General features: G+C 49.6%; 4 protein-coding genes across 6 annotated transcripts; 2 read left to right on the top strand and 2 right to left on the bottom strand.

The window, feature by feature from the left end:
- Nucleotides 1-396: 396 nt before the first annotated feature.
- On the top strand, nucleotides 397-6,890 carry FUNDC2 (FUN14 domain containing 2). The gene is made up of 5 exons (XM_057372572.1): nucleotides 397-477; nucleotides 940-1,090; nucleotides 2,384-2,459; nucleotides 3,614-3,748; nucleotides 4,165-6,890. Exons 1-5 carry the CDS (start codon nucleotides 459-461, stop codon nucleotides 4,240-4,242), a joined length of 459 nt encoding a protein of 152 aa, XP_057228555.1. The 5' UTR covers nucleotides 397-458; the 3' UTR covers nucleotides 4,243-6,890.
- A 773-nt stretch (nucleotides 6,891-7,663) lies between these two features.
- On the bottom strand, nucleotides 7,664-16,363 carry CMC4 (C-X9-C motif containing 4). The gene is made up of 4 exons (XM_057372571.1): nucleotides 16,157-16,363; nucleotides 15,779-15,829; nucleotides 10,874-10,940; nucleotides 7,664-9,114 (listed from the first exon to the last, which is right to left on the bottom strand). The coding sequence occupies exons 1-4, from the start codon at nucleotides 16,349-16,351 to the stop codon at nucleotides 8,945-8,947; spliced, it is 483 nt and encodes a 160-aa protein (XP_057228554.1). The 5' UTR covers nucleotides 16,352-16,363; the 3' UTR covers nucleotides 7,664-8,944.
- MTCP1 (mature T cell proliferation 1) lies at nucleotides 10,931-15,807 on the bottom strand. Of its 3 annotated transcripts, XM_057372575.1 has the most exons (6): nucleotides 15,775-15,798; nucleotides 13,564-13,674; nucleotides 12,603-13,478; nucleotides 12,327-12,497; nucleotides 12,122-12,173; nucleotides 11,977-12,040 (listed from the first exon to the last, which is right to left on the bottom strand). In XM_057372575.1, exons 3-5 carry the CDS (start codon nucleotides 12,708-12,710, stop codon nucleotides 12,126-12,128), a joined length of 327 nt encoding a protein of 108 aa, XP_057228558.1. In that variant the 5' UTR covers nucleotides 12,711-13,478; nucleotides 13,564-13,674; nucleotides 15,775-15,798; the 3' UTR covers nucleotides 11,977-12,040; nucleotides 12,122-12,125. The 3 variants fall into 3 exon arrangements, with proteins under 3 accessions (XP_057228556.1, XP_057228558.1, XP_057228557.1); XM_057372573.1 differs by lacking the exon at nucleotides 11,977-12,040 and adding an exon at nucleotides 10,931-10,940 and having other exon boundaries at nucleotides 12,603-13,674; nucleotides 15,775-15,794; XM_057372574.1 differs by lacking the exon at nucleotides 13,564-13,674 and having other exon boundaries at nucleotides 12,603-13,523; nucleotides 15,775-15,807.
- Nucleotides 16,364-16,525: 162 nt separating the features above from the next.
- BRCC3 (BRCA1/BRCA2-containing complex subunit 3) lies at nucleotides 16,526-22,719 on the top strand. The gene is made up of 8 exons (XM_057372580.1): nucleotides 16,526-16,648; nucleotides 17,031-17,150; nucleotides 17,731-17,818; nucleotides 18,476-18,564; nucleotides 19,120-19,175; nucleotides 19,734-19,865; nucleotides 20,206-20,249; nucleotides 20,974-22,719. The coding sequence occupies exons 1-8, from the start codon at nucleotides 16,544-16,546 to the stop codon at nucleotides 21,123-21,125; spliced, it is 786 nt and encodes a 261-aa protein (XP_057228563.1). The 5' UTR covers nucleotides 16,526-16,543; the 3' UTR covers nucleotides 21,126-22,719.
- The last annotated feature ends 54 nt before the right edge of the window (nucleotides 22,720-22,773 follow it).

Genomic DNA, 22,773 nt, shown 5'->3' on the forward strand with positions numbered 1-22,773 from the left:
TACTGAGCACCCGCCCCGCTCCGGCAGGAGCAGCGATGGCACCCGGGACGGCGGGGCTGAGGGGCCAGAGGAGCCGCTGGGGAGCGGGGGATGCGCTGCAGCAGCACAGAAGGGAAACCTTCCAGAGGGGGCACCTTCCAGAGGGAGCACCTTCCAGATGGCACCAGCGGGCACAGCCGAGGGCGGGGCGTACCCCCGGGCACTCCCGCGCTCCTTCACCCCCAGCCCCTCTTTCTTCCTTCCCGCCCCCTCTCTCCCCGTGCCCACCCTGTCCTCTCCCGCCCATCTCCCCTTGTCCCTCTTCCCTCCATTCCCCTCCCCTCGTCCCTCTCCCCTCCATTCCCCTCCCCTCGTCCCTCTCCCGGTCCCTCTCCGGGTCCCTCTCCCGGTCCCTCTCCCCTCGCCCCCGGCGGTGACGCGCACCCCGTGCCCGCGCCTGCGCGGAGCGCAGCGGCGTGATGGCGGTGCCGGGCGGAGGTGGGCCGGGCTGGCCGGGATGGCTCTGGGCGCGGGTGCTCCCACCCCTCTCCCCCTGGCAGCGGGTCCCCGGCTGCCCCAGCTCGGCTGCCCCAGCTCGGCTGCCCCAGCTCGGCTGCCCCAGCTCGGCTGCCCCAGCTCGGCTGCCCCAGCTCGGCTCCCCGCGGCAGAGCGCGGCCCGTGCCCTGCGCGGTGTCGTTCCCTTTGCCGGGGCCTGGCCCCGCTTGAGGGCCCGAGGGGGCGCTCCGGGCACGGGTCCCAGGGCGAGCGGTCCCGGACACGGGGTTCCGGCAGCCCTGGGAGGGGGCTGAGGGACCTGGGGATTCCCAGACACCGGGGCAGTGCCAGTCCCCGTGAGCTGTGTGTCTGGGCACGGCTCCTGTGTCCCTGGGGAGGCATCGGGCAGCTGCAGGGGGCTGTGGTACGGTAGTCCCAGCACTGAGCCTCTCCAGGTGCCTGCAGGTGCGAAGGACGACACATTCAACGTGCTGGACCTGGCGGAGTACACCAAGAACCGGCCCTGGTGGCGCAAGATCTTCGCCCCCAACTCGGGGTCGAGCGCTGAGAAATACAATGTGGCCACGCAACTGGTGATCGGAGGGGTCACGGGATGGTAAGATGTGCCGGGGATGCCCTTGCTGCTCACGGCAGGCACTGGCTGGGTCTGCGGKGTCACACTGACAGGTGCAGGCTGGTCATGTGGCAGTCATTCAGAGACGGAGGTGCTCAGCCTGCTGTCCCCTGGCATGGTCTGCTGAGCTGTGGGAGGTCTTGAATGCTGTCTCTAACTTAAAGGATTTGAGACTGTCTCTAAGGAAAGAAAACTGCACCAGCTTTTAATTAGTTCTAACTTTTGGCAGAAAGTGGTGCTGTTGAATTAGGACAGACAAATATGAAGCCCTTGAAACAAGGGTGCCATCTACACTGGAGGTGGATGTGTTTTGGGCATGTGCATTGAAAGCCTCCTGGGGCCGCAGTTCCTTGGGTTTCTTGTCATTTGTGGCTGGGACTGAGTGTGGCTGTATTTGTAACTTCATTCCTACAGCATCATTTCAGTTGAAAATTTTGTATAATCACTGCTTTCTTSTTGCCATGCCTCTCCTCTTCACCTGGCGCCAGGGTAATTATTTAACAGTGTGTGACAGAGTTTTGTCGTCTCATAGAAGTGTGAACTGGCCCACTTCTCTCTTGTATCTTCACTAAGTATTCAGAAATGGGTAAAGGCAGGTTTCTATGTCGTTTGCAATGCTCATAAAGGAACCGTGTTCCAAGTAAAGTGGTTTGGGTGGCACAGCACACCAGCCCTTTGCTGCCTGACTGAGCAGTGGGGTGCTGCTGGCTGCAGGAGTGTCTTTCATGTTGAGAGCATATAACCCATTTTAGAGACCATATAGTCTTAGATCACTGCTGTGTGCTTGTTCCAGCATTTTTCTCTTCTGAGAAATGAAAAGGTAAAGTAARCAGTTGTTCACTGCTTATTTTACAAATAAGTGAGAAAGAAGTTTATAATCTGCTCCCCATGCTCTCATGGAGCAGCACATGTGCTCCCTGATTTCCCCTCAGAGATGAAACCAGTCGAAAAAACCACAAAACCTAAAGTCACTTGTTGATTTTGGTGAAATCACCAAACAGGGTTTTGGTTACWCTTTTGGGAGAAGGATGATATTGAAGGTATAAGACTCAAACTGCAAAAGGCTGATGTGTGACAGCATAAGTGAAAAGCTATAAAGCATCAATTTTGGCTGGGTGCAAATCCTCTCTGGTTGTACATGGGTTTCTTCTGCTGTTTGTCAGGCTGTCTCCAGTCTTGGGTAATTCCTGCCAAAGGCAGCCTTGCCTGTGGGAAGCTTAATGAGAGGTGCATGTGGTGTTTCATTCTGCTGACTGGAGCCTGGTTGATTTGTAGGTGTACTGGATTCATCTTCCAGAAAGTTGGAAAGCTGGCAGCGACAGCAGTGGGAGGTGGCTTTTTCCTACTTCAGGTGTGTATRAACAGCAGCCCAGGCTCTCCAAGAACTGTGCTACTGGGGACAAGGTCTCTGTAGGAATCACTGCCTGTTGGGACATGTGGGGACAGTCCCCCACTCTGCCAGGGGCTTTGTGTGGCTGTGAATGTCAAAGGTGTGTGTGCTCTCCAGGGCAGAGGGATGCATCAGCAAAGCATGGTCTGTGTGCATGAACTCCTGGGCTGCCAAAAGGTGCAGATCCACTGAGGATCTGCTACCAAAAGCACAGGAGAGTTGTTACTCCAGGGCCACCTGAGTGGAGCATGAGACAGCCTTCTCCTGCAGTGAATCATGCTGCTATTGCAGGACTGGCTAACATACTGAGTCCTGTGCCTGTGGACAGCGTGTCCCTGGAAGGACAGCCCTGGATGTCAAGAACGATTTATCCGTATCTGTGATATGCTTCTGCCAGCCTGGCTTCTTGAGGAGTCCAACCAACACAGATGGGGCTTGCTGTAAAGCACTGGGGAAGAGGAGAGAAAGCAGAGATCTCTCTCTGCYCTCTACCACTTCTGGTATCCAACAGCCCTGGCACTGAGGGAAGCTGCTTGGATGTGGACATCTAACTGGTGCATCCTGCAGCAGGTAGAGCAGCTCTCAGACCTTTTTCAGCTCTCACCTGTTTGCTCCTCAGGCAGACAGGTCTTGTGTGTGACTCATTCTCCCTCACTCTCCTGATTCTGCTTGTTCTGCTGAAAGTGAAGAGCTTGGCCTAAGCAGAGGGAGTTCCACAGCTGAATCACCCTGAGCAGATAAAATAGTTTGAGAGGAACAGGCTATTAATAGCTGTGTCCACCCTCAGCAGCGGGAGAACTGCAGGGAGTCCCAGCAATATCCATGGCAGTTGTGAGGGGGAGGTGATGTCAGCTTTACATTGGGGAAGAGAGGCTGAAGCAGGCTAAGCTGCAGTGTGTGCCCAGCTGTTGGGGGATTAGTGTGGAAGACAGATGTTGCAGAACAGTTGACACAGCTCCAGGGGTGGTTTTCTGTCCCATTTTTAAGTCAATGTTCTCACTGGATCAGTGTGTGGGAAGTGGCTGTGATCGGGGAAGGTGGGTGGACAAGGGGGTCTGTTYAGCCATGGTCATGCAGGACTTCAGGAATGTTTTTTCTAATCCTCAAAACTCCAGATTGCAAACCACACAGGATACATTAAAGTGGATTGGAATTTAGTACAACGGGACATGAACAAAGCCAAGCAACAGCTGAAGTTTCACAGCAGTGGTAATAAAATGCCTCCAGAAGTGAAAAGCAGAGTGGATGAGGTAAGAAAGCTCTCCCAGGGCATGTGCTGGAAGGACAGCAGAAAACAGGATTGACTCCTGAGTTGTCACAGATCTTCCATTGTACAAATACAAGGAGGGAATTCTTGCATGACAGCAAAACTGGAGAGATGGCAAAAGCTGTGGATGTTGTCTGCCTAGACTTTAGGAAGACAACATTTCCCACAGCATTCTCCTGGAGAAACTGGCTGCTCATGGCTGAGCAGGGTGAAAAACTGGCTGTGCTGGTGCAATTAGGGAGGGGAGGTCGTTAGGTAGGAATTCCCAAATCCAAGCAGTGGCATCTCTCTGAGCATCACTTGCCTCGAAGAACAACCTGAGGGATTTCTTCTTAGGAGGAGGTTTAGTGGGTGGCCTGATGTTGTTGAGCACTGTTGTCTCTTCTCTTCCCTGCTTAGGTGGTCATATTTCTGAAGAAGAATGTTATCCTGACTGGAGGGTTTGCTGGAGGATTCCTGCTTGGAATGGCATCCTAGAAGCTGCATTCTCCTCTCATGCCCAGCCTCCCCTCCCCTCTTCCTCTGCTGTTATCTCTCACTTAGAAGTGAAAGGATGTTGCCAACAGACTCAGTCCCATCTGCTCACAGGTTCCAGCCCTTATTTCTTAGAACGCTGCTTCTGATTTCCAACTTTTTCTTCTGTCTGGGCTGTTAGTGGGCTGGGGTTGGTCTGAAAGCTTACAACTCCCAGTGTACCATTATGATTTCCCAACAAATATGCCCAGTCCCAAATTGTTGGAGTTGGAACTTCATAAAAATGTAGTGGCAGAGAAACCTCTTAAATGTGCTTCTTCCAGGTGCTCAGGACTGTTACATGTACCTTTGTCTGCCAGTATATGTGTACAACAGCTGTCAGCTCTTCACCACTGTTTAGCTTTCAGTATTCCTGCCCTGGTACCTGGAAAACCTCTGCTTCCCTCGGCACAGAGGTGGTCTTTGCAATCCAAATCGTGGTTGACTATCCTGGGGTGGATGCAGAAGTGTCAAAGGACAGTGTGAGCTGTGTCCARGATAAGTGAATATGGATTTTCCTGCCCTCCCCCTGCTGTTGCACTGCACATAGATGGCCATGTGGCTTTCTCTCTGCTGTTAGTCTTCCCCATACTGGAATTGCAGCACTGGCCCTGCTGATGGAAATGAGCACTGAGGCTGACTCTCCAGGCCCTTTCCTCATCATGTGTTCTGAAAGTCACCAAGTCCTGTGCTGCAGAGCCACCRGACTGCTCAGCCTTTGGGGCTCTCTGCTGCTTCCAGCAGGCTTGACCTGGCTGTGTCAGATGGGGGCATTTCAGCTATGCCACTTACTGTAAATCACCCTGGGCCTCTCACTGGGCTTTCCATGGCTGCCACGACCTTCTCTGGTCACTTTGGTATTGGTGATGCTGTTTGAGCTGTAACCATGTAAGACAGGACTGTAGACAGGAAATGCATTCCTGCTTAGGGTGCACTGTACTGGTCCAGGGTCCCTGTTGCCAGCTCTGCAATGTGAAATCTGGAGTGCGATCCTTTACCTCTCCGTAAAGAGCACAAATTCCTTTTCCCTGGTCTCTGCAAGCAACTGAAATGACAAAACTCATGTGAAAACCAGACTGTGCTTTTGTGAGAGCGGTTCGTTTGCATACTTCTGCCTCCGTTATGTTCCTTCCTTCTTTGTGTTTGCCATTTCCACAAGAAGAGCTGCTTGCTTAATTCCATCAGTTGCAGCTCTTCTGCAGGTGATGAGGCAGCTCAGGTGCAGAGCTCAGCTGTTTCTGGRCAGTCTGATTCAGTGCAGTTGTGTGCAGCACAAACAAACATCCCCCAGAGGTATTCTGTGAGCATGGAGACTTGCCTGACAGTGTGRTGATGTCCTCCAGAAGGCAGAGATAGGAGTTCTTGCCCAGAATGTGGGGTTTTGTGTGAAAGCTCATCCTTCAATGGGAAACGGGGTAGGGAGCAAGACACTCATGGGTGGTTGGTTTGCAGCAKCTGGGTCGGCAGCTGCACCCCATTTCCAGTGCTGTGCAACACCTTTGTGATCTGCTGGAAATGGGATTTTCCCCGAGAGCTGCTGACAGAGCTGGAACGGTGGTTCTTCCACCATAGGGTTTGGAATGAGCGCTTGCAGTTGTTAATTTTGTTTCAGCTGTGTTGACTGAAGTGTCAGTGTAGCACCGCATTGATTAAACTGAGGTTTTTCTCAGCTTCAGAATTTRAAAAGAGGATGCAGGTAATCAAGAGGCAGAAGTTGGTGTCTTTGCTCCTGTCCTGCCATACATGGCCAAGGACAATGAAGGAGCAGCTGGGCTCACATCCTTTTAATGGAGGCCTACCTATAGGCCATCCTGAAATGTAGAAGTGATGGGATGCAGCACATAGGTCTTCAATAATTGGTGTTTGGCAGCGAACAAACAGATGATGGTGGTGGGTTTTGGAGGTTTGGTTTGTTTTTCTGTAGGGTCTGCAGACGTGAATTTGCATAAATTGATACATTAGTCTTGCAGGGTATCTCTTGTTCCTGTAGGACAGCAGCATTGCTGCTCTTTGGCTGGGTGTGCTGCAGAACACAACTTCTGAGATGCACTGATCTCCACAAAGCTTTCTCCAAAGACAAAGCTCAAAGCAAATCATTAACAGACTTTAGGGACATTTTTCAGGCTCAAGTCAGTCACTACTTCTGCCCAGCCGAGGTGGGGTGGGTTCTGCTCAAGTCCCAGTTTGCTGCTACACAGAGAAATGGCCCAGAGAGGGAGCTAAAATGCCTCTGTTGCTGCTGGAAGGGAAAAMAAGTAACAGATTCATATCGAGTTTGCTGTAAATGTAGGCAGGGAATGGACAAGGACATCAAGATGTGGTAAATCTTTATTTTGTGCTGGTGTTGGGCTCGTGGCTGGCACTGTCTGATGCTGTGAGTCCACACTGGAAGCTTTGATGCTGAATCAGCCTCTGTGGGGATGCATTTTCATTGCTGCAGGTGCCAAGATGAGGCRTCCCTTCCCCTCCCCACTCCTGCTCCTTTGAGTCTTCTGACATCTGTTACACTATGAGAAGATTTCAAACACATTAGGCTTTTAAAGTGGTTTTATATATTGTATGTAAATGCTTGTTGAAGTGATATTTTATTAAACAGTTTTGCTTTAAATACTTCTCTGTGTGATGTATGTTGGCTTCCTGGGAACCAGCATGTTCTTGTCTCCCTGTGCCTCAGGGAAGCAGCTACAGCCAGTCCAGCAGCAGGAGTGCAGCAGGTGGCACTTGGGGACATGGGTTAGTGGTCAGCTTGGCAGTGCTGGGGGARCRGCTGGACTGGAGGATCTTMGAGGTCTTTTCTAACCTAAATGGCACCAGCATCCCCTCATCCATGCAGGGAACCATGGGCTGCCTTAATAAATCCCTCTCCCTGATCATCCTGGTGCCAATCACGCACATTCCCAAGAAGTCGTATGCTTCTAGGGCMGGAGGTGGTTCTGTTGCCAGTCTGGATTGCCTCTGCTGAGCAAATTTGTTCCACCTGACTGCAAATGGGCATGGAGACAAGGCTGTTTCTTTTTCATAGGTGCAACATAAGCCTAAATATATATTTTTAAACATATATTAGTGACTTTTATAATCTATTAGTGACTGTTCCTGCTCAGATAGGGCAAAAGAAAWATGAGCTACTTGTCAGTGTTTGAGATGGTTCACACCATTGCAAAATAGGGAAAAGTGATGACAAAGACACTAAAGCTTCTGCTTTGTCTTCAGGATTGTTTCTTTGGGGGGAGGGCAGTTGGAGGGAAGACAAGCCCTAAATTATTCTGGTCTTCAGCCCCAGTTATAAAAATATCAAGCAGCTTCTATTTAAGCATGCTGATCTCACATGTGGCTCTGGGCTGTGAATGGCAGCCAAGCTGCCTGGCTTGCAGCTCAACAAACAACCCAACAGACATCATAATTTGTTCCAGTCRTTTATTTTGTACCATGGTATTTCAGAGCAGTGAATACAGATGGTTTGCTCTTCTAAGCTTCAGTATACACACTATTGTGCCTAGACCTCAGCGGTCTGTTTATAGAGGATCTATTTCATAAGTAAGTTGTACTTGCTCACAGCACAAAAGTCCTTTACGGCTAGATCTAATCACAGAGTTAGGGCCTAGTGGGTCGGGAGCCTGATATTGGGTGCCTGGACTCCTGCTACAGCGGGGACAGCACGACAGGCAGCTCTGAAGGGTGGTGCAGGAACCTGTCTATGAGCTCTTCCTACAGGTCACAGGAAATTCTGCTGCRTGGGCGAGAGCTTCTGGAAAGCCATCTCTTCTGGGGTCCAGACACAGCCAGCTTGAGAGTGAGTCTGGAATGCTGTGTGGAAAACAACTGCCTACAACTGCTTGTTCAGTAAGCAGCACCTAAGTCAGTTCTTGGATCTAGCCCAGGGCTCTGTGAAAGGCCTTTGGGTATCAGCAGGTTTAACTAGACTCGGATTAATAACATATTGCTTTAAGGTGCTCAATTAGACATAAATTTATAAATTTTGTATCAACAGTCAGATTTTTCAAAGGAATATTGCTTTTTWAAAAAAATAACCTATCTCTGTAGCAATCCCTGAAATAATTTCTGTAACATCTCTGACATGCAAATAGCAGCGTGTAGGCAATTCAAATATAAAATAAACAACTCTTGTCCAGTGGAAAAGGGGAGGCACTTAGGCAAAGTGACTTGTAGTCACTCATGATCTATGCAAGACTTAGGAACAATCATCAGACCTGATTCCAATTCTTGAGCTTGATCCACTGGACAGGCAAATGTTAGCTGGAACTACTGCATGGTGGCAGCAATACATTTGTTTTTTCAAGATAGACTTGTTTCATGTTTAAACTCACTCTTCTGAGCTCATTTCCTGTACCTTTCACTCCAGAAGCCAGAATAACTTGGTTCCAATTCTCCATTCTGAAAGCAAGGATGGATTAGAGTAAGGTAAGCATACTAAAAACATCAAGATGACATTTCACAGGTGTGATGCAGAGGCAACACAGATGATGTTTTCGTACAGAAAATAAAGTTTGTTAACCAGGCCATGTGGTACTGTGTTGTACTTTTTGGTGTGCCGAGCAGTGTGTTCTAGGAGCAATCTGGCTTTTCTGAAAGTCTGAAGAAGGCTTGAAAAAACACACATGAGCTCTGCAGGTGAGTCCATGCTCCAGCATCTGCTGGAGCTGCATTGTTACTGAGGTGGTGGGGAAATTCTTTCTGAAGTCAACTTAACCTTTTCTCTCTCCCTTTCTTCTCTCTCAAACCCTGAACAACAGATGGATCTGCCCTTGGTGTACCGGGCACAGCATTTCCGCATTTCCTGAAGCACAGCTTCACACTTGGACTCCATGTAGTTGTTCTCTGGAAAACAAGGAGGAGACATCGGGTCTGCAGAGAGGAACAGGCTTTGTTCCCTGAGGGAACACACCTAGCCCAGCTCTTCAGCTGCTTACAAACATTCCATCATTTTCAGTGCCTTACAGAAATCTCTCTTTAGTTCCAGCCATCTAAAGCTGTGGCCAAACACTCCCTGCAGGGASAGGAGCTCTGCAGGAGCAGACTGAGTCTGGTTTGAGTTAAGAACCACCTGCCTGTCTGCCGAGAAACACAGGGCATGCAGAGCCACCTGCTCTGCCTTGGATGAGCTCTGCAACCACTACACAGCTGTACCCCACCGCCCTGCCCCTGACTTTAAAAAGATTAAAAGAAGCAACAGCAGCATAATGTGACACACACAGCACCCATAGAGAGCCCAGAAAGCAGCAGTGAACACCTTTGGTTAATGAGCAAACCTCAGTGCTCTGATCACTGGGCTATGAATTCCCTGACTGGGTTGGTGAGTGAGCTGTAACACAAACACCAAGATCACCCAGGAGAAACAGGTGGTGATTTCTGTAAGCTGGCAGCCCAAGAAGCACAGCAGACCCTTGGCAAGGACAGCTGATCCCTCTCTGCTATAAGCTGCAGTCGGTGAGTGCTCCAAGGCTCTCCTAATTGTCCCTCTGCCTTTGCAGTTTTGTTTCTAAAACTGTGGCTACACACAGGCACACCCTGTAAACTGTCAAGGTTGCATTCCTGAAAATGCGCAATGATTAGTCACACAGAGAGATTTACAGTGGGCATTCAGTCTCACAGAGGAAGCAGCAAGATCTTTTGGAACAGTGACTTCTGAGAAGTCAGCATCTCCTAAAGGCCTGGCTCCCACCATCCATCCTCCATGCCAGGTACAGGGACTGTGCATTCCTCAGTAAAAGCTCTGTATGTTCATTTTTACAGGAGAAAATTGCTTTGCTCTCTGTCAACTCAGCTGCTTCACCTGTGCACCTCAGACAATTCCACAGCACAAGACACAAACAGGAGCAATCCCAAATGACAGCTCAAGCAGCAGCGACAGTGAAGGGTGCATGCAGCAAAGAGCTTCTCTGCCAACACTAAACCATTCAGATCAACCCTGTACACAAACCTACGCAGGCAAAACACTCGGAATGACCTCCATGAATGTTATAAAAGAAACATTGTCTCAGATGGGACCAAAACAGGGTCAACCATAAGCTTTTAAGTGCAGTAGTACAGGGAGAAAAGAAGTCCTTTGTGGGAGAAGGCTCCAAACCRTGAAGACAGTAAAAGGCAGTCTAGAAAAATGCTGGGAACATAAAGACCATCTCATACCTTGAGGACAAATCACCTAACCTGCTCCTGACAGACTTCTGTCTGCTCTTAAAACACCTCTGGAGCAGCTCTGCAGTGTTCTCATGCAATCCACCTACTCCCTCACTAACCACGCTGTAAGAGAGCTTATTATAATGTCTAGCTCTCCCTGCCCACAGCTGAGTCCAAAAATACACCTGGTATCTCACTGCCAGCATGGAGAACACTCCAAGCACATTACATTACTGTAATTACTGTTACTAATGCTGTTTTATACTAATAATGTCTCATTATTTACAATTAAGCACAAGGCAATTCTATTAAAATCAGACATTATAATTTTGTTTGCTTTGCAACCAGGTGATGCTAATRTGCTTCCTTCCTTCTCAAGGTGAAAGGACAAGAAGGTTAAGTTATAAGAATTAAGTCCCATCAAAAATGAAGACATCAAAGACAAAATGACACTTGGTACCTTGCAAGCATTTCTGTATTTCACAGGCTTGTTTCTGGCAGGGATCCTTCCGAGGCATGTTCAGGAACTAAAATGATARGAAAATGTTATTGTAGATCAAGGTGCTTTTCAGAGGGTGAGGGAAAGACAATGTCCTACAGCCACATCTTTCAAGAGCTCCCAATTTCCCCCACAATCACCATTCAGAAAACATCTGCGGCTGCTTGCAGATTCCTGCCAACATACACAAGARCACTCTGTGTCTGGCTAAAAGATGATGATGGGGACAATGAATATGGGAAGTTTTATGTCACTAAGTTTAAAAGCCTTTCTCTTTTCTCTGGTCAGAACATGTCCTTTTCCATTTGGATGTATGAAGATTCCTGAAAAGATTTAAATTAACATGGCTGACTGAGTTTTACCAGTTTTCTACCTCTAGACCTTATTTATGTGAAATCCACCTCTGTGAGCTCTACACAACCAAGGATTTGGTGTAAAGTCACAGAAGTACGACTGGAGAAGGCATTTAAAAAACACAATCAACCAAATAACTCAGTTGTGTACAACCCACAGAGTCAACAAGGAGGGTTTTTTTTCATTTTTTTCCCTTGGAAATCCTCTCCCTCTATCCAAAAAAAAAAAAACCTCTACCAGATTGGAGGACAGCTCCATCTTGTTCCAAACCATAGGAAACAGGATTTCAGGCAATCAATTCGACTTTCTGCAGCTGTGTCACCTGTAATTGTCACTGTGAGAACAAAAGCCAAGCAAAAGCTGGTGGAACCAGCGGTTGAACAGGAGACCTCTAAGAAAAGCACGACTGTCACTGAAAGCAGTGGTGAGACTGAACCCTCTGAGCCACAGTTCAGCCACTGCTCAGAGCTGGGAGCTGCTGCCTTTCCAATTTCTCACAAGTCACCAGCCCACAGCACTTCTCAGTATCACTWGGGCATTATTTCCAGCATCCTGGCCATATTCCACTTGGGGTAATTACATTCTGCCTACGTAGAACTCCCCCTGATGTTTCACTTGGTCACAATACTCCTCTTCACTGCCTGTCCTAAACTCTAGTGTGATGTTGCTGTGTGTTGTTTAACTGTTTCCACCTCAGAGGTGGCTGCATTTCAGTGGAGAAAGAACCTTTTATTGTACAAAACAGACAATGGCATCTTCCTAGAGCCACTGCTCCTGAAAGAGAAAAATTCATATTAAAGAAACACTGGGAGTAAACAGTGCACAGCACAAAGCAGGGGGAAAGTCAGCACATACCAGATTAATCCCCAGGCACGAGTTTAAGCAGCAGTTCTTCAACACCACCAAGCTGTAAGTGACAAGGAAAAGTTCAATACGTCTACAGTTACCGTGGTTGAGCTAACGGACTTCAACAAAATAACAGTCCTTTGCCGTCCCTCAGGGATCTCAAACGACTTCACAAACAGGCATGACTATGGTCTATTGTTGCCACCATCCTTACCATGAGATGGTGCTCTATCTCCCAAACGCGAGAGTTACTATCCCTGTACTGCTCACCCTGGGACAGCTGCCACATGTGAGGCAGCCGGGATGGGGGGAGCTGGCTGGGTCGCAGCGCCTCACCCAGGGGAACCTGAACTCTTTGGATCCGAGCCCTCAGCATACCTTCCTCCTGGGGAAAAGTAACAAACAGAGCAGGCAGTTACTGGCAGTGCAGCAGAGGCACCTGAAAAACAGCAATGCTACAACCACGGGGAAGCTCAAAGCACACACTTGCCTCTTCTGCAGCCACGAGCCAGGTTTTGCGGTGCTCATCGCAGTAAACCCCGACGCGCCGCACCCASAGGCGCACGGGAGGAGCGCCAGCCTCCCCTCCCTGGGCCATCCCTCAGGCACTCCCGCAGCTCAGCTGGACGGCATCGGCCCGCTGGCAGCACACGGGGCCTCTTTAACTCGGAGCACATTCACGGAGAGCTCCCGCAGCTGGCGGACAGGTGGTGTCGGACTCGCCGGATGAGGTGCTATGGATGGAAATGTCCCTAGAAGTCAGCTCGGGAAGCTGAGGTGGCGCCTAAGCCAAGGGAAACGTCAGGCCAAGTCGTACACTGGGACAGGCGTGCTGGATAGCATTGGTAAGGCATTCTGGGGCKAAAGGTGCTATTGGTACAAAGTTAAACCCTGTGAGTATTGGCTTTGCTCATTCTGCTAACAGTCCTATTAACAGTCTTGGTGTCAAACAAAGAAAAAAAGTGGTGGTCTAAATCCCAAAAGCAAAACTCGTGACCAGGAGYGAGGTGAGTTTAACACGAACGAAGATCACTCTGGAGACAAAGCACAGAACTCGGTGTGCAGGACTCTCATCTTTGGAGCTCGCAGAGCTGTCRGGGTGCAGGGTCCTTGGTCTCATCTCTCAGGAGTGGCAGCACTGTCCATTCACACACAAACTCCTCKGGAGCAGCTCTCAGGACAGCGTCGCTCGGCTTTTGGCTGCTCACAGAGAGCCACCAACACCAGCAGGGGTAGAGCAGCTTGAGGCATTGAGGTGATTCCTGCTACTGTAACATTTGTTTAGCAGCACTTTTATCTGTGTGCCAGTTAGGTCAAGCTGAGCCATTAGCAAATGGAGGTCAGGGGAAATGATTCTCTTTGAACCCTAGAAGAGGTAATCAAATTGGTACACAGWGTCTTCATCCTTTATCTAGGTGTAAAGTAGAACAAAGTTAAGCTGTAACACATACAACATCCTCCTGCTATGAAGCAGATGCAATATTCCTTATCCCAGTGAAACACAGTGGTCTTCTGAAAACTTGTAAGGTTATAAGGCATATTTCAAATAGGAGGAAGAAAATCTGGGTACAAAATAAAGGAGGAAAAGTCAGGGAGAGAAAAAAATACATYGTTATACATTGGGGTACATATGCAACAGAAAATACTCTTCCATGATGCTTTTYATCTYACATCASTATTTCTCTACCTTTTTGAGCCAAAGGARCACTCAGCCTTTTTGAGAACAAAACACCAACCACGGATCAGCCTGAACAGCACTGTTACAAAGAAAACTCTCAATATTCTTTTCATTACTTCTTTCTTCTCCCATTGTGTTTGTTTTGCTGTTTGATGTGTGGGGATGTGGATGTGCCCTATACAAAGCACCACTGTTCTGACAGGCATCCTGTGATGAGGGACAGGCATTCCAAGGAATGCCCCACCAGCTGGGTCACTGGCATTTGGAGGAATGTGACAGCAGTCTGAYAAGCCTCACAAGGCCTTCAGGGGACATTTCTGTAATTCTTTTCCTTTCTGSTTTACCCTAAGATACTTTACAAATTTAAACCCCTGTGTGGAATCACTCTGCCCAACAGTGAAATGCAGCAATTGCSACTGCTCATTTTCAGTCAGCTGAATGTAATCACCCCAGGTGGAATTCGGCCAGGATACTCTCCTGTTCAAAAACTTGCTTTTATTCTATTCAAAGCTGGAATTTCTACAGCTCATCATCCCCAGAAGCAGAAGGCTCAAGAGTGGCTCCAGTAATAGAAACATACGTCTCAGTACGTGAACTGTATTTCCTACTGTAAGCAAACTCTCYTGGAAGGTCTCCCATCCAAATACTGACATGGTTCAGGCTGGATGAACTACAAGGAGGAGGACTAAAGCACAACATGCATGTTTGTGTTCATTGTGTGTGGAGATGGCAGCGATGACAGATTTAGCACCAACAGAACRAGGTCACGTGCAGAAGACACTGTGCACAGTGGGCAGAAGTTCGTGTGTGTTTTCACCCTTTGCCCCAAGCTTCCCCAGAACTGCAAAGTTCAAAGGCCCAGTCTGGCCTGTTGAAGTGCCCAGTTAGTGCCACATAGAAAATCCTGAGGTCAGGCAAAACCGTTGATTGGGTTTGAGGTGGGACAGGAATCAGGTTTGAGGTGGGACAGGAATTGGGCTGGAGGTGGGACAGGTCTGTCTGCAGCACCCAAGCACACGAAAAGGAGACACCACGCTCAGACAGTGCACCTGAGAACATACACAGAGCCTGTTTCTGAAGGTTTGATCAGAAAGCAGTAACAAAGCCTGGAGGAAGATATGGGTGGAAGGAGAGCTTACTTATGTTTTAAACAAGTTTTAAACCTGGGTTCTTACACTGCTTGCTTCACCATTTATCAAAAAACCCACCACATCCAACAAAACCCCCARTAACTTAAATTTGCAGGATTGCACCATCATCCCTTGAGACTTTAATACTCCCACCAACGTAACTGTAGAAGGCTGAGCTGTTCAGTGTTGTTTTGGGGAGATTCAAAGCCCARTCCCCACAGACAGGAATTCTGGCAGATGTTCTGTCCATCTTAACAACAATCTTAGAAGTTTAATGCTGTTCTGGGACCTGGATGGATTTCTGAGCCATGGATAAATGTGAAAATGGCCAGGAGGAGGAATGCAGCTTGTAGTGACAGCAATTTATTTGGTTTWAAATTGCGTACATTAAAATATTTAATTGAAACAGTGACAGAAATTGTTCCAGATGCTGCTTGGACCACCCCAGAGCTGGAGCTGTGTGCAGAACGAACTCCACCCTTTACCACTTTTCTGTTCTAAAAAGCAACTGGGAGTTCAGCTGCCATTTAGGCACCAAGGAAAACTGCTGCTGAGGCTCAGCAGTGCTGTTATAACACAGTTACAGCCCCCAGAGCAGGGCTGGCCAGCCTGGCCTTCTGGYGGGGCATGAGGGCTGCCTGCACATCTCAGAGCTACAAGGGTGCTGAGTCTTCCTGAAAAACCCAGCCTAGCTCTGGCAACAACTCAGGGATCTGATGATCTGGTGACTTAAGGGCGTATGGAGACACTCTAAAGCTTCTTCTTGGGGATTTGGAATCTACTCTGCCTGGAGCAAGCCCCTCTGACTCCACGCTCTGCTCTGCCCGACCTACTGAGGGGTAGCAGATGCTCACCGACCAGTCGGGCTGTCCAGCAGCGTGGGGAGGGCAGGCCGAGCTTTGGTGGGATCTAAAAAATAGGAAGACAAAAAAATGGACATAATGCGGGGAGAGCCACGCAGAAGGGCGGGGAGGGCGAGGGAAGGGATGCAGGAGCCGGGCCGAGGAGCGGGAGCGGGGCGGTGCGGCCAAGCCGGGCAGAAGGGGCTGGAGGGAAGGGGGTGTGGTACGGGCATGGCACCGGACCGGCCATGGCGGGGCGGGCGGCGCGGCCGCGGGAGGAGAGCGCAGCACATCGCCACGGCCACCGCGTCCCCCCCGGGCCGGGCCCTGGGCGCTGTGCGGGCGGCTCTGGGCGAGCGGCGGCCGCGGGCGGGCGGGCCCCGCCATGACCTACCTGCACCCGGCCGTGACCGCCGCGCCGCGTGCGCCAAGATAAGCCTTCCCCCGCCCCCGGACCCGCCGCCTCCCCGCAGGCCCCGGAGGCCGGACCCCGGGCCGAGCCGAGTCGGGTTAAGCCGGATCGGGCCGGGCCGCCCCGTTTAGGCCCGGCCCTGCCAGCCCCCGCCCACCGCCGGCCCGCCTTGGGCATCGGCCTCGGCGCGGAACCCCGGCGGAACSCCGGCGTTGCTGCTCCCGTGGGCGGCACGGCCCTTCCGCCGCGCGGCACCGCTCTGCTCGCCGCAGGCCGCGCCGATTGGCTGGGAGGGCCGGCGAGCTCTGTTCCTATTGGTCCATCCACGTAGGGGGCGGGGCGGGAGGGCAGGCGGGCGGGGACGGCAAGATGGCGGTGCAGGCGGTGCACCTGGAGGCGGACGCGTTCCTGGTGTGCCTGAACCACGCGCTGAGCACCGAGAAGGAGGAGGTCATGGGGCTCTGCATCGGAGAGGTACCGCCCGCGGAGGGGCGGCCCCGGGGAGGGGCGGGTGGCGGCGCTGCCTATGGGGGCTGTGGCCCGTGCGGGGCCGTGGGGCGGCGGGGCGCGGGCTGTGACCACCGGCACCGCGTATGGAGCGACCCCGGCACACCGGCACACCCGGCACTGCCTCTCGTGTGCAGCCCTGGCAGCCGCCGGCGCGCAGGTCAGCACCTGTGAGAGTGGAAGCTCAGAGCCAGGAAAGCTTCCCATCCTCATTCCCCGGCGCGCTCCGGTGCACAGCTGTGCCTTGTGCTCAGAGCAGCCGCCGCGTCCCGCGGGTGTTGTTTCTCTGGCAGAGGAATGACTGATTTCCCCTCTGTAGGAATGACTGATTTCCCCTCTGTGTCATTAGGTTGACACCAGCCGAATCGTCCACATCCATTCTGTGATAATCCTGCGCCGCTCTGACAAGAGGAAAGACCGTGTGGAGATCTCACCGGAGCAGCTTTCAGCTGCTTCTACTGAAGCAGAGATATCCTTTAGTAGAGACAGCAGCAGACTCGCTTTACCTCAGAGCTCTTTTTGTGTGCTCTGTTTTAGGCTTGAAGCCGTCATTTGCTYCCTCCTGCCGCTGCTCAGCTGGGASGGCTRTGCTGGCAGTTGCCTTTCCCTTTGTTGGTTCCAGCACTTGCAGTGGAATTGTATTATAAACTTTTTATMATTGTGTTGTATTTGGTCACAAGTAAACCTGCAGTCTGTTTGTGGAGGGGGGTGGCAGTTCAGCAGGGAGGCTTAGTGGCAGATGAAAGGTCAGCAAGGCTCCAGGTGCTGTGCTGGGAGCCTCTGCTCTGCACACTCTCAGGGATGGTGGTTTGGACAGCTGCTGAAATGTTGGTTACTGCCATGTGCAAACAAAATCCAGTTTGCTTTGGCAGCAGTGACTCCTCACGGAGTTGGGGAAGAGGCTCCCATCAGTTCCCTGCACTGTCTTGTCACCCCTCCAAAGGGATCTGGAATTCTGTTGCTTCATAAGAAACTCTTTTAAAACTGTGCTGTTTTCCCTCGTACATACAGCTCTGCCCTGTGCTCTGTTGGTTCCTTGACTCCCACACAGGTTGGCTGAAATGACAGGACGTCCCATGAGGGTGGTGGGCTGGTACCACTCCCACCCCCACATCACTGTCTGGCCATCACACGTCGGTAAGAGCTGGGATCTGAGTGAAACTCCCAGCTGCTGATCCTGGTGCTCAGTCACTGGAGCTCCAGAGCTGCACATTCCCCCAGTTCTGTGTCTCAGACATGCCCTGGTAGGACCAGCTTGTCTGGGTGGGCTTCAGGGGCCTCTGCCAGTGTAGCCCCATTCCTGTGTGTGCTCTCCAAGGACTCAGACATGACCCAGGAGTCGCAGATCAGCTACTGCTGGTACCACTGTTCTTCCAGACAGAGAAACCAGACGTGGGGTGTGGGGAATAGCAGAAAAGGCTGTGGGAATACCAGGCATGCTGTGATGATTTCTGAGTCTGTGAGTGTTAATGCCAAACTGAAAACTTCCATAAGCAAAGGACATAAGTGCCTTATATGTGTTGGACTTTCATGGTGACCTGTGGCACCATGCTGGCTGTGAGATAATCTCTGGTTTTGTGAGCTCTTCTTTTTGTAAGATTCTCTATTTAATCACATTTTAAATTTGATAAATTTTTTTAAATTTAAACCTAAGTCACCCAGAGTAAGGATATAAGAATAAAGCTCGTGACATTTGTGACCAAATTTCAAGTCACCCTTCAAAAAGTGGCCAATCCTTTCCCACTSGTGCGGGTGAGCAGTGCAGGTCTCACTCTCTCATTTCTGTGCCTGCAGATGTCCGCACACAGGCCATGTATCAGATGATGGACCAAGGGTTTGTAGGGCTGATCTTTTCCTGCTTCATTGAGGACAAGAACACCAAGGTAGGCAACTTAAAAATGGCAACAAACCCTCCAGGTGCTCCTGAGAAACATCAGGGCAGAGCTGAAGTCTTTGCAGCTGCAGGAAGGGCAGAGCTCTGCTGGGAGCACATGGAAAGCACAGCGGGAATGGTGGTGTTTGGATTGTGATCCCAAGGACAGGGGAACAAGTGATGATTCCTCTGTGCTGCCCCTCAGCCTGGCTGTGCAGGGGGCTGCAGCAGCAGCTGCACAGTGTGTGCACTGAGATGGGCCAGGRCTCTTCCCTCAGGTGTCCAGCTCAGGACACAGCTCTGCCCCTCTGTGCTCCAGCTCTCCAGGAGTGTGGCTGCTGTGTGAGGTGAGCTGACAGTCAGGTCCAGGCTGTCCAGGCAGCTGCTGCTGGAGTGTTTTTTCATCATTAAAGAGTTCATCAGTATATGCTTTAAGCAGCTCCAGCAAGCCAATCACAACAAAACATCTGGAATTCTCKTTGAAAGCATATTGTACTTCCTAAAGTAATGTGTGGGTTTAGATGTTTTTTGCCCTTGGAATCTGACTTTCTGCTGTCTCTCTTAGACAGGCAGAATTCTCTATACATGTTTCCAGTCTATTCAGGCCCAGAAGAGCTCAGAGTGAGTACATCAGAATATTATGTCCTATTGTATTTTGTCTTGTCTCTCTCTGGRTTGCTTTCTCAGCCTGTTATGAGGAGCAAATGTACAGAGATGCCTGCACAGGGTCTCCTGACATCTGCTCATGGAGGCTGCTTGAAGAGAATCGAAATTTTAGGAGTGATTTATTCAGCCTAGATAATTTATTGTCTTAAGATTTGCTGTTGTCAGGGTSGGGATTTGTGCTGCAATTGGTTGTGTAGCAGCCCCACCTTTTTGCTTCCAGCTCTAGAGGTGGGGCACACAGGTTTGCATGGTGCAGACTCCTCACTGACCACACACRGGATTGTGTTGCCAGAAGTGGCCAGCCAATTATACTTAATTATAAAATGCTCTAGCATTTTACATTTGAAATTCAAGACAAATGTATGGCTTTAAAATGCTTCCCTTTGCCTGTCAGCTCAGGCATGCGTTCCCAAAAGTGGATGTTCAGCACTGCCATGCCTTGGGCAGATTGTTGTTAGCTTGTAATCTTTTTCTTTGCTGCTTTGAAGTTAATTGTGTCTGATACCCTTCTAGATATGAAAGGATTGAAATTCCCATTCATGTTGTCCCMCATGAAACCATTGGGAAAGTGTGTCTGGAATCAGCTGTGGAGCTGCCAAAGATCCTTTGCCAAGAAGAGCAAGATGCCTACAGGAGAATTCACAGGTAACAGCCCTGGGGCTCTGCCCCTCTCTAAGACTCTCTTTGCTGACATGTTCTACTGTTACTGTGCTTGAAGTACCAAAGCCTTGGCAAAGGTGTAGAAATTAAGGATTAGCAGCTCATGTGCCTCTGCAGAACTGAGCATGGGATAACCAGCAGTATTTTGGGGGTTTGTGATCCTGGGTTGTTATCCTTGCAAATGTGCAGGGCTTCAGCAAGTGAGGAGGTGTAGGGGTACCTGTGGTCAGGTCAGTGATTTGTGGGCAGCTGGTTCTGCAGCCTGGGTTTACTATGCAATTCCCTGCTGTCTTGCCTCAAACCTGCTTTCTTTTTTTCCCTTTAGCCTCACCCATCTTGACTCTGTAACCAAAATCCATAACGGTTCAGGTAAGGATTCTTTTCTTGCAAGTGATATTCCAGGGTGCTGCTCCCAGAATCAAAACGGTGGACTCTGGTTACATAGGAACAGAATTGTAGCTAGACACTTAAAATGAAAACTTCRAAGGCTGTAAAATACCCTAATCCTGGGGTTCATGACTGTTGTATCCTTCAGGCCTTGTAGAATTGGTTAAAATTACAGAAGACTTTGGGATTGTTTGGGCTTTTGGGGTTTGTTTATGTTATTTTTTTCTGTTTGAACAGCAAAAGGGKTTTGGGATTTGTTCAGTGTTACAGTAGTGTCTGCCTGACCTGAATGCACCCTTCCACCTCCTGGCACTTGGTATGTGTTACACAGGTGTGACATCTTTGCTTTTGCCAGTGTGATGGGATGAATCCTAATCCCACTTCTGTTCCAAGTTCATTACCCCAGTGTCCATTCTGACACATTTAGGAAATGAGGCATTTGATGATGCYTCTAAATTTAGAAATTAATTAGCAGCAGGGATGAGCTGTGTGCAGATTTTCATTGTAGGTCTTTCACCCCTGCCAGGGTCAGACTGAAATGATGTTTCCCYGTTGTAAGATGCTGGTTCTGACCTTTCTGTGGAGATGTGTGTTTGCCATGGCCTGGATGGTGAAAGGTTTCCTTGGCTGCCTGTTGTGTTTGGGGATGTGGCACACTGAGTCTTTTATGTGTTGCCCTGGCATGATCTGTTGTTGCTCTTYGCAGTGTTCACAAAGAACCTCTGCAGCCAAATGTCTGCCATCAGTGGGCCCCTGCTGCAGTGGCTGGAGGACAGACTGGAGCAGAACAAACAGCGCGTGCAGGAGCTGCAGCAGGAGAAGGAGCAGCTGCTGGAGGAACTCGCTGCTTTGGAGTGAGGAGGAAATGCAGACCCTTCAGGAAAGAGACAACAAAAAGAACTACAAAAATTACTCCAGGCTGAAGGGTGGCCATACATTGCCTCTCAGTGAAGGTACTGGCTGTGCCTCTTCTCTTGCAGCAGAGCGCATTTCCAGGATCAGGACTTTACCTGCCCCAGCTTGGTGCAAAGCAGGGCTGTATCTGCAGGTGCGGCACCTSTGGCTCAGTGGTGGGGCTGGGCAGCACCTGAAGACTCCTGTTCTGGAGGGGTCACATACATAGGGAAGATATTGTTTCTCCCTCTATATTTTGACAGAAATCTACTGCTTTACATGTATTCCAGAAGCCTGGAATAGGAGGGGTTAGAGGGGAAAAGTGTGTCCCTGCTGTCATATCTGATGCTGCCAACTTCTGCCTTCTTTTAGTAGCTTCAGTTGACCATGATCTTATATCTAGTAATGTTCTGGATCACTGGTCATTCACCCAGGCAGGTAAGAGGTGGGAGGAAAGCCTGGGAACAGACCTGGAAGATCTTTGACATAGGTTCTGTGTTCAGCATATATCAAACCAAATAAAGAATTCCAAAGCTAGAGCTGTTGGGAGTAGAAATGAAATGAATGCTACAAAATGCCAGTGACTGCATTTTTCAGTCAGTCTGTATTCTCTTACTCCATATAATTCTGTTGTGTGCCCAGCACTGAGGTTCTCTACAAAATGAACTGTTTCTGCTGGCTCAGTGAGAGGATTGTGGTTTCTTTCCAGAGGGAAGAAGGTTAAGGTGCTGGGAAAAGAAGTGGGAGATGAATAAGCCTGACATTCTTACATGCTGATCTTAACTGTAGAAATTTCTTAAGACTGGAACAAAGTAGCTGTCGAATTAACTCCTTTAAATGTTCTTGCTGTGCATTTTACAGTATCCCTCATCATGTACATCCTCATCTGTGTTCTGTCTTGTGAATGTGTCTTGTGAGCAAAGGATGGGACAATGAAAGTAACAGGGAATGCCTCTTCCTCAGCTCTATCAGGGACAGCCAATTTGGTGAGCAGCTGAAAAGTGCTGTCAAGATGTGGAAGCCCCATAACCTCACTGCTCTGTCAGACTTGACTTTTCAATATGCCTGCATTTCTACTGGCAAATCCCCTACAAGGAGAACTTCCTTCAAGTATATTGCTCACTACTGTTTTCTTTTTCCATAGAAGTGCTGTGAACAGTAATTAATCAGTTTTTGAACAGTCAGTGGTGTTGTGCTGTTGTTTTTGGTATTAGTTTCTAGTTCAGCTGCTCTTTGTTACTGGGGAAGGGAGAGTGGTGCCTCAGTGCCCCCAGGCATGATGAGGGCTCCTGGGAGAAGCCCTGGGTCTCCTGGAATGTGATGCTTGGACTGTAATCCCTGTGACAAAAGGATGTTACTGATTCTGCTGATCCACAGCCTGGTTCTCCAGCCAGTAGAGCTGGGCTGGTACCAGTATTTTGTATTCCTACACAGCCATGATTAAACTAAAACRAAGCAGCCTGGTTCATTGCAACAGTTAGTAATCAAACTGGCATTTATTGATTATCAAAATTATTAATCCCCTGAGCAATTTACTTACAGAAGACACACATATTATAACACACATTCAGCTGCATTTTACATGAAAGACTTGAGCCATTTGACAAGACCT

Source organism: Malurus melanocephalus, unplaced genomic scaffold, assembly GCF_030028575.1.
Source record: "Malurus melanocephalus ecotype Western Australia unplaced genomic scaffold, MMel_1.1 scaffold_174, whole genome shotgun sequence".
NCBI lineage: Eukaryota > Metazoa > Chordata > Aves > Passeriformes > Maluridae > Malurus > Malurus melanocephalus.

Bases quoted from the DNA above. Each gene is read 5' to 3' on its own strand.
- FUNDC2 (XM_057372572.1), top strand. The intron at 1,091-2,383 runs GTAAGATGTGCC...GTTGATTTGTAG, and splicing joins ATCGGAGGGGTCACGGGATG to GTGTACTGGATTCATCTTCC. The intron at 3,749-4,164 runs GTAAGAAAGCTC...TTCCCTGCTTAG, and splicing joins TGAAAAGCAGAGTGGATGAG to GTGGTCATATTTCTGAAGAA.
- CMC4 (XM_057372571.1), bottom strand. From the start codon at position 16,351: ATGCCCAAGGCGGGCCGGCGGTGGGCGGGGGCTGGCAGGGCCGGGCCT. The intron at 15,830-16,156 runs GTAGGTCATGGC...CCTATTTTTTAG, and splicing joins GCGGTCACGGCCGGGTGCAG to ATCCCACCAAAGCTCGGCCT. The intron at 9,115-10,873 runs GTACCAAGTGTC...CTTGTTTTCCAG, and splicing joins AATACAGAAATGCTTGCAAG to AGAACAACTACATGGAGTCC.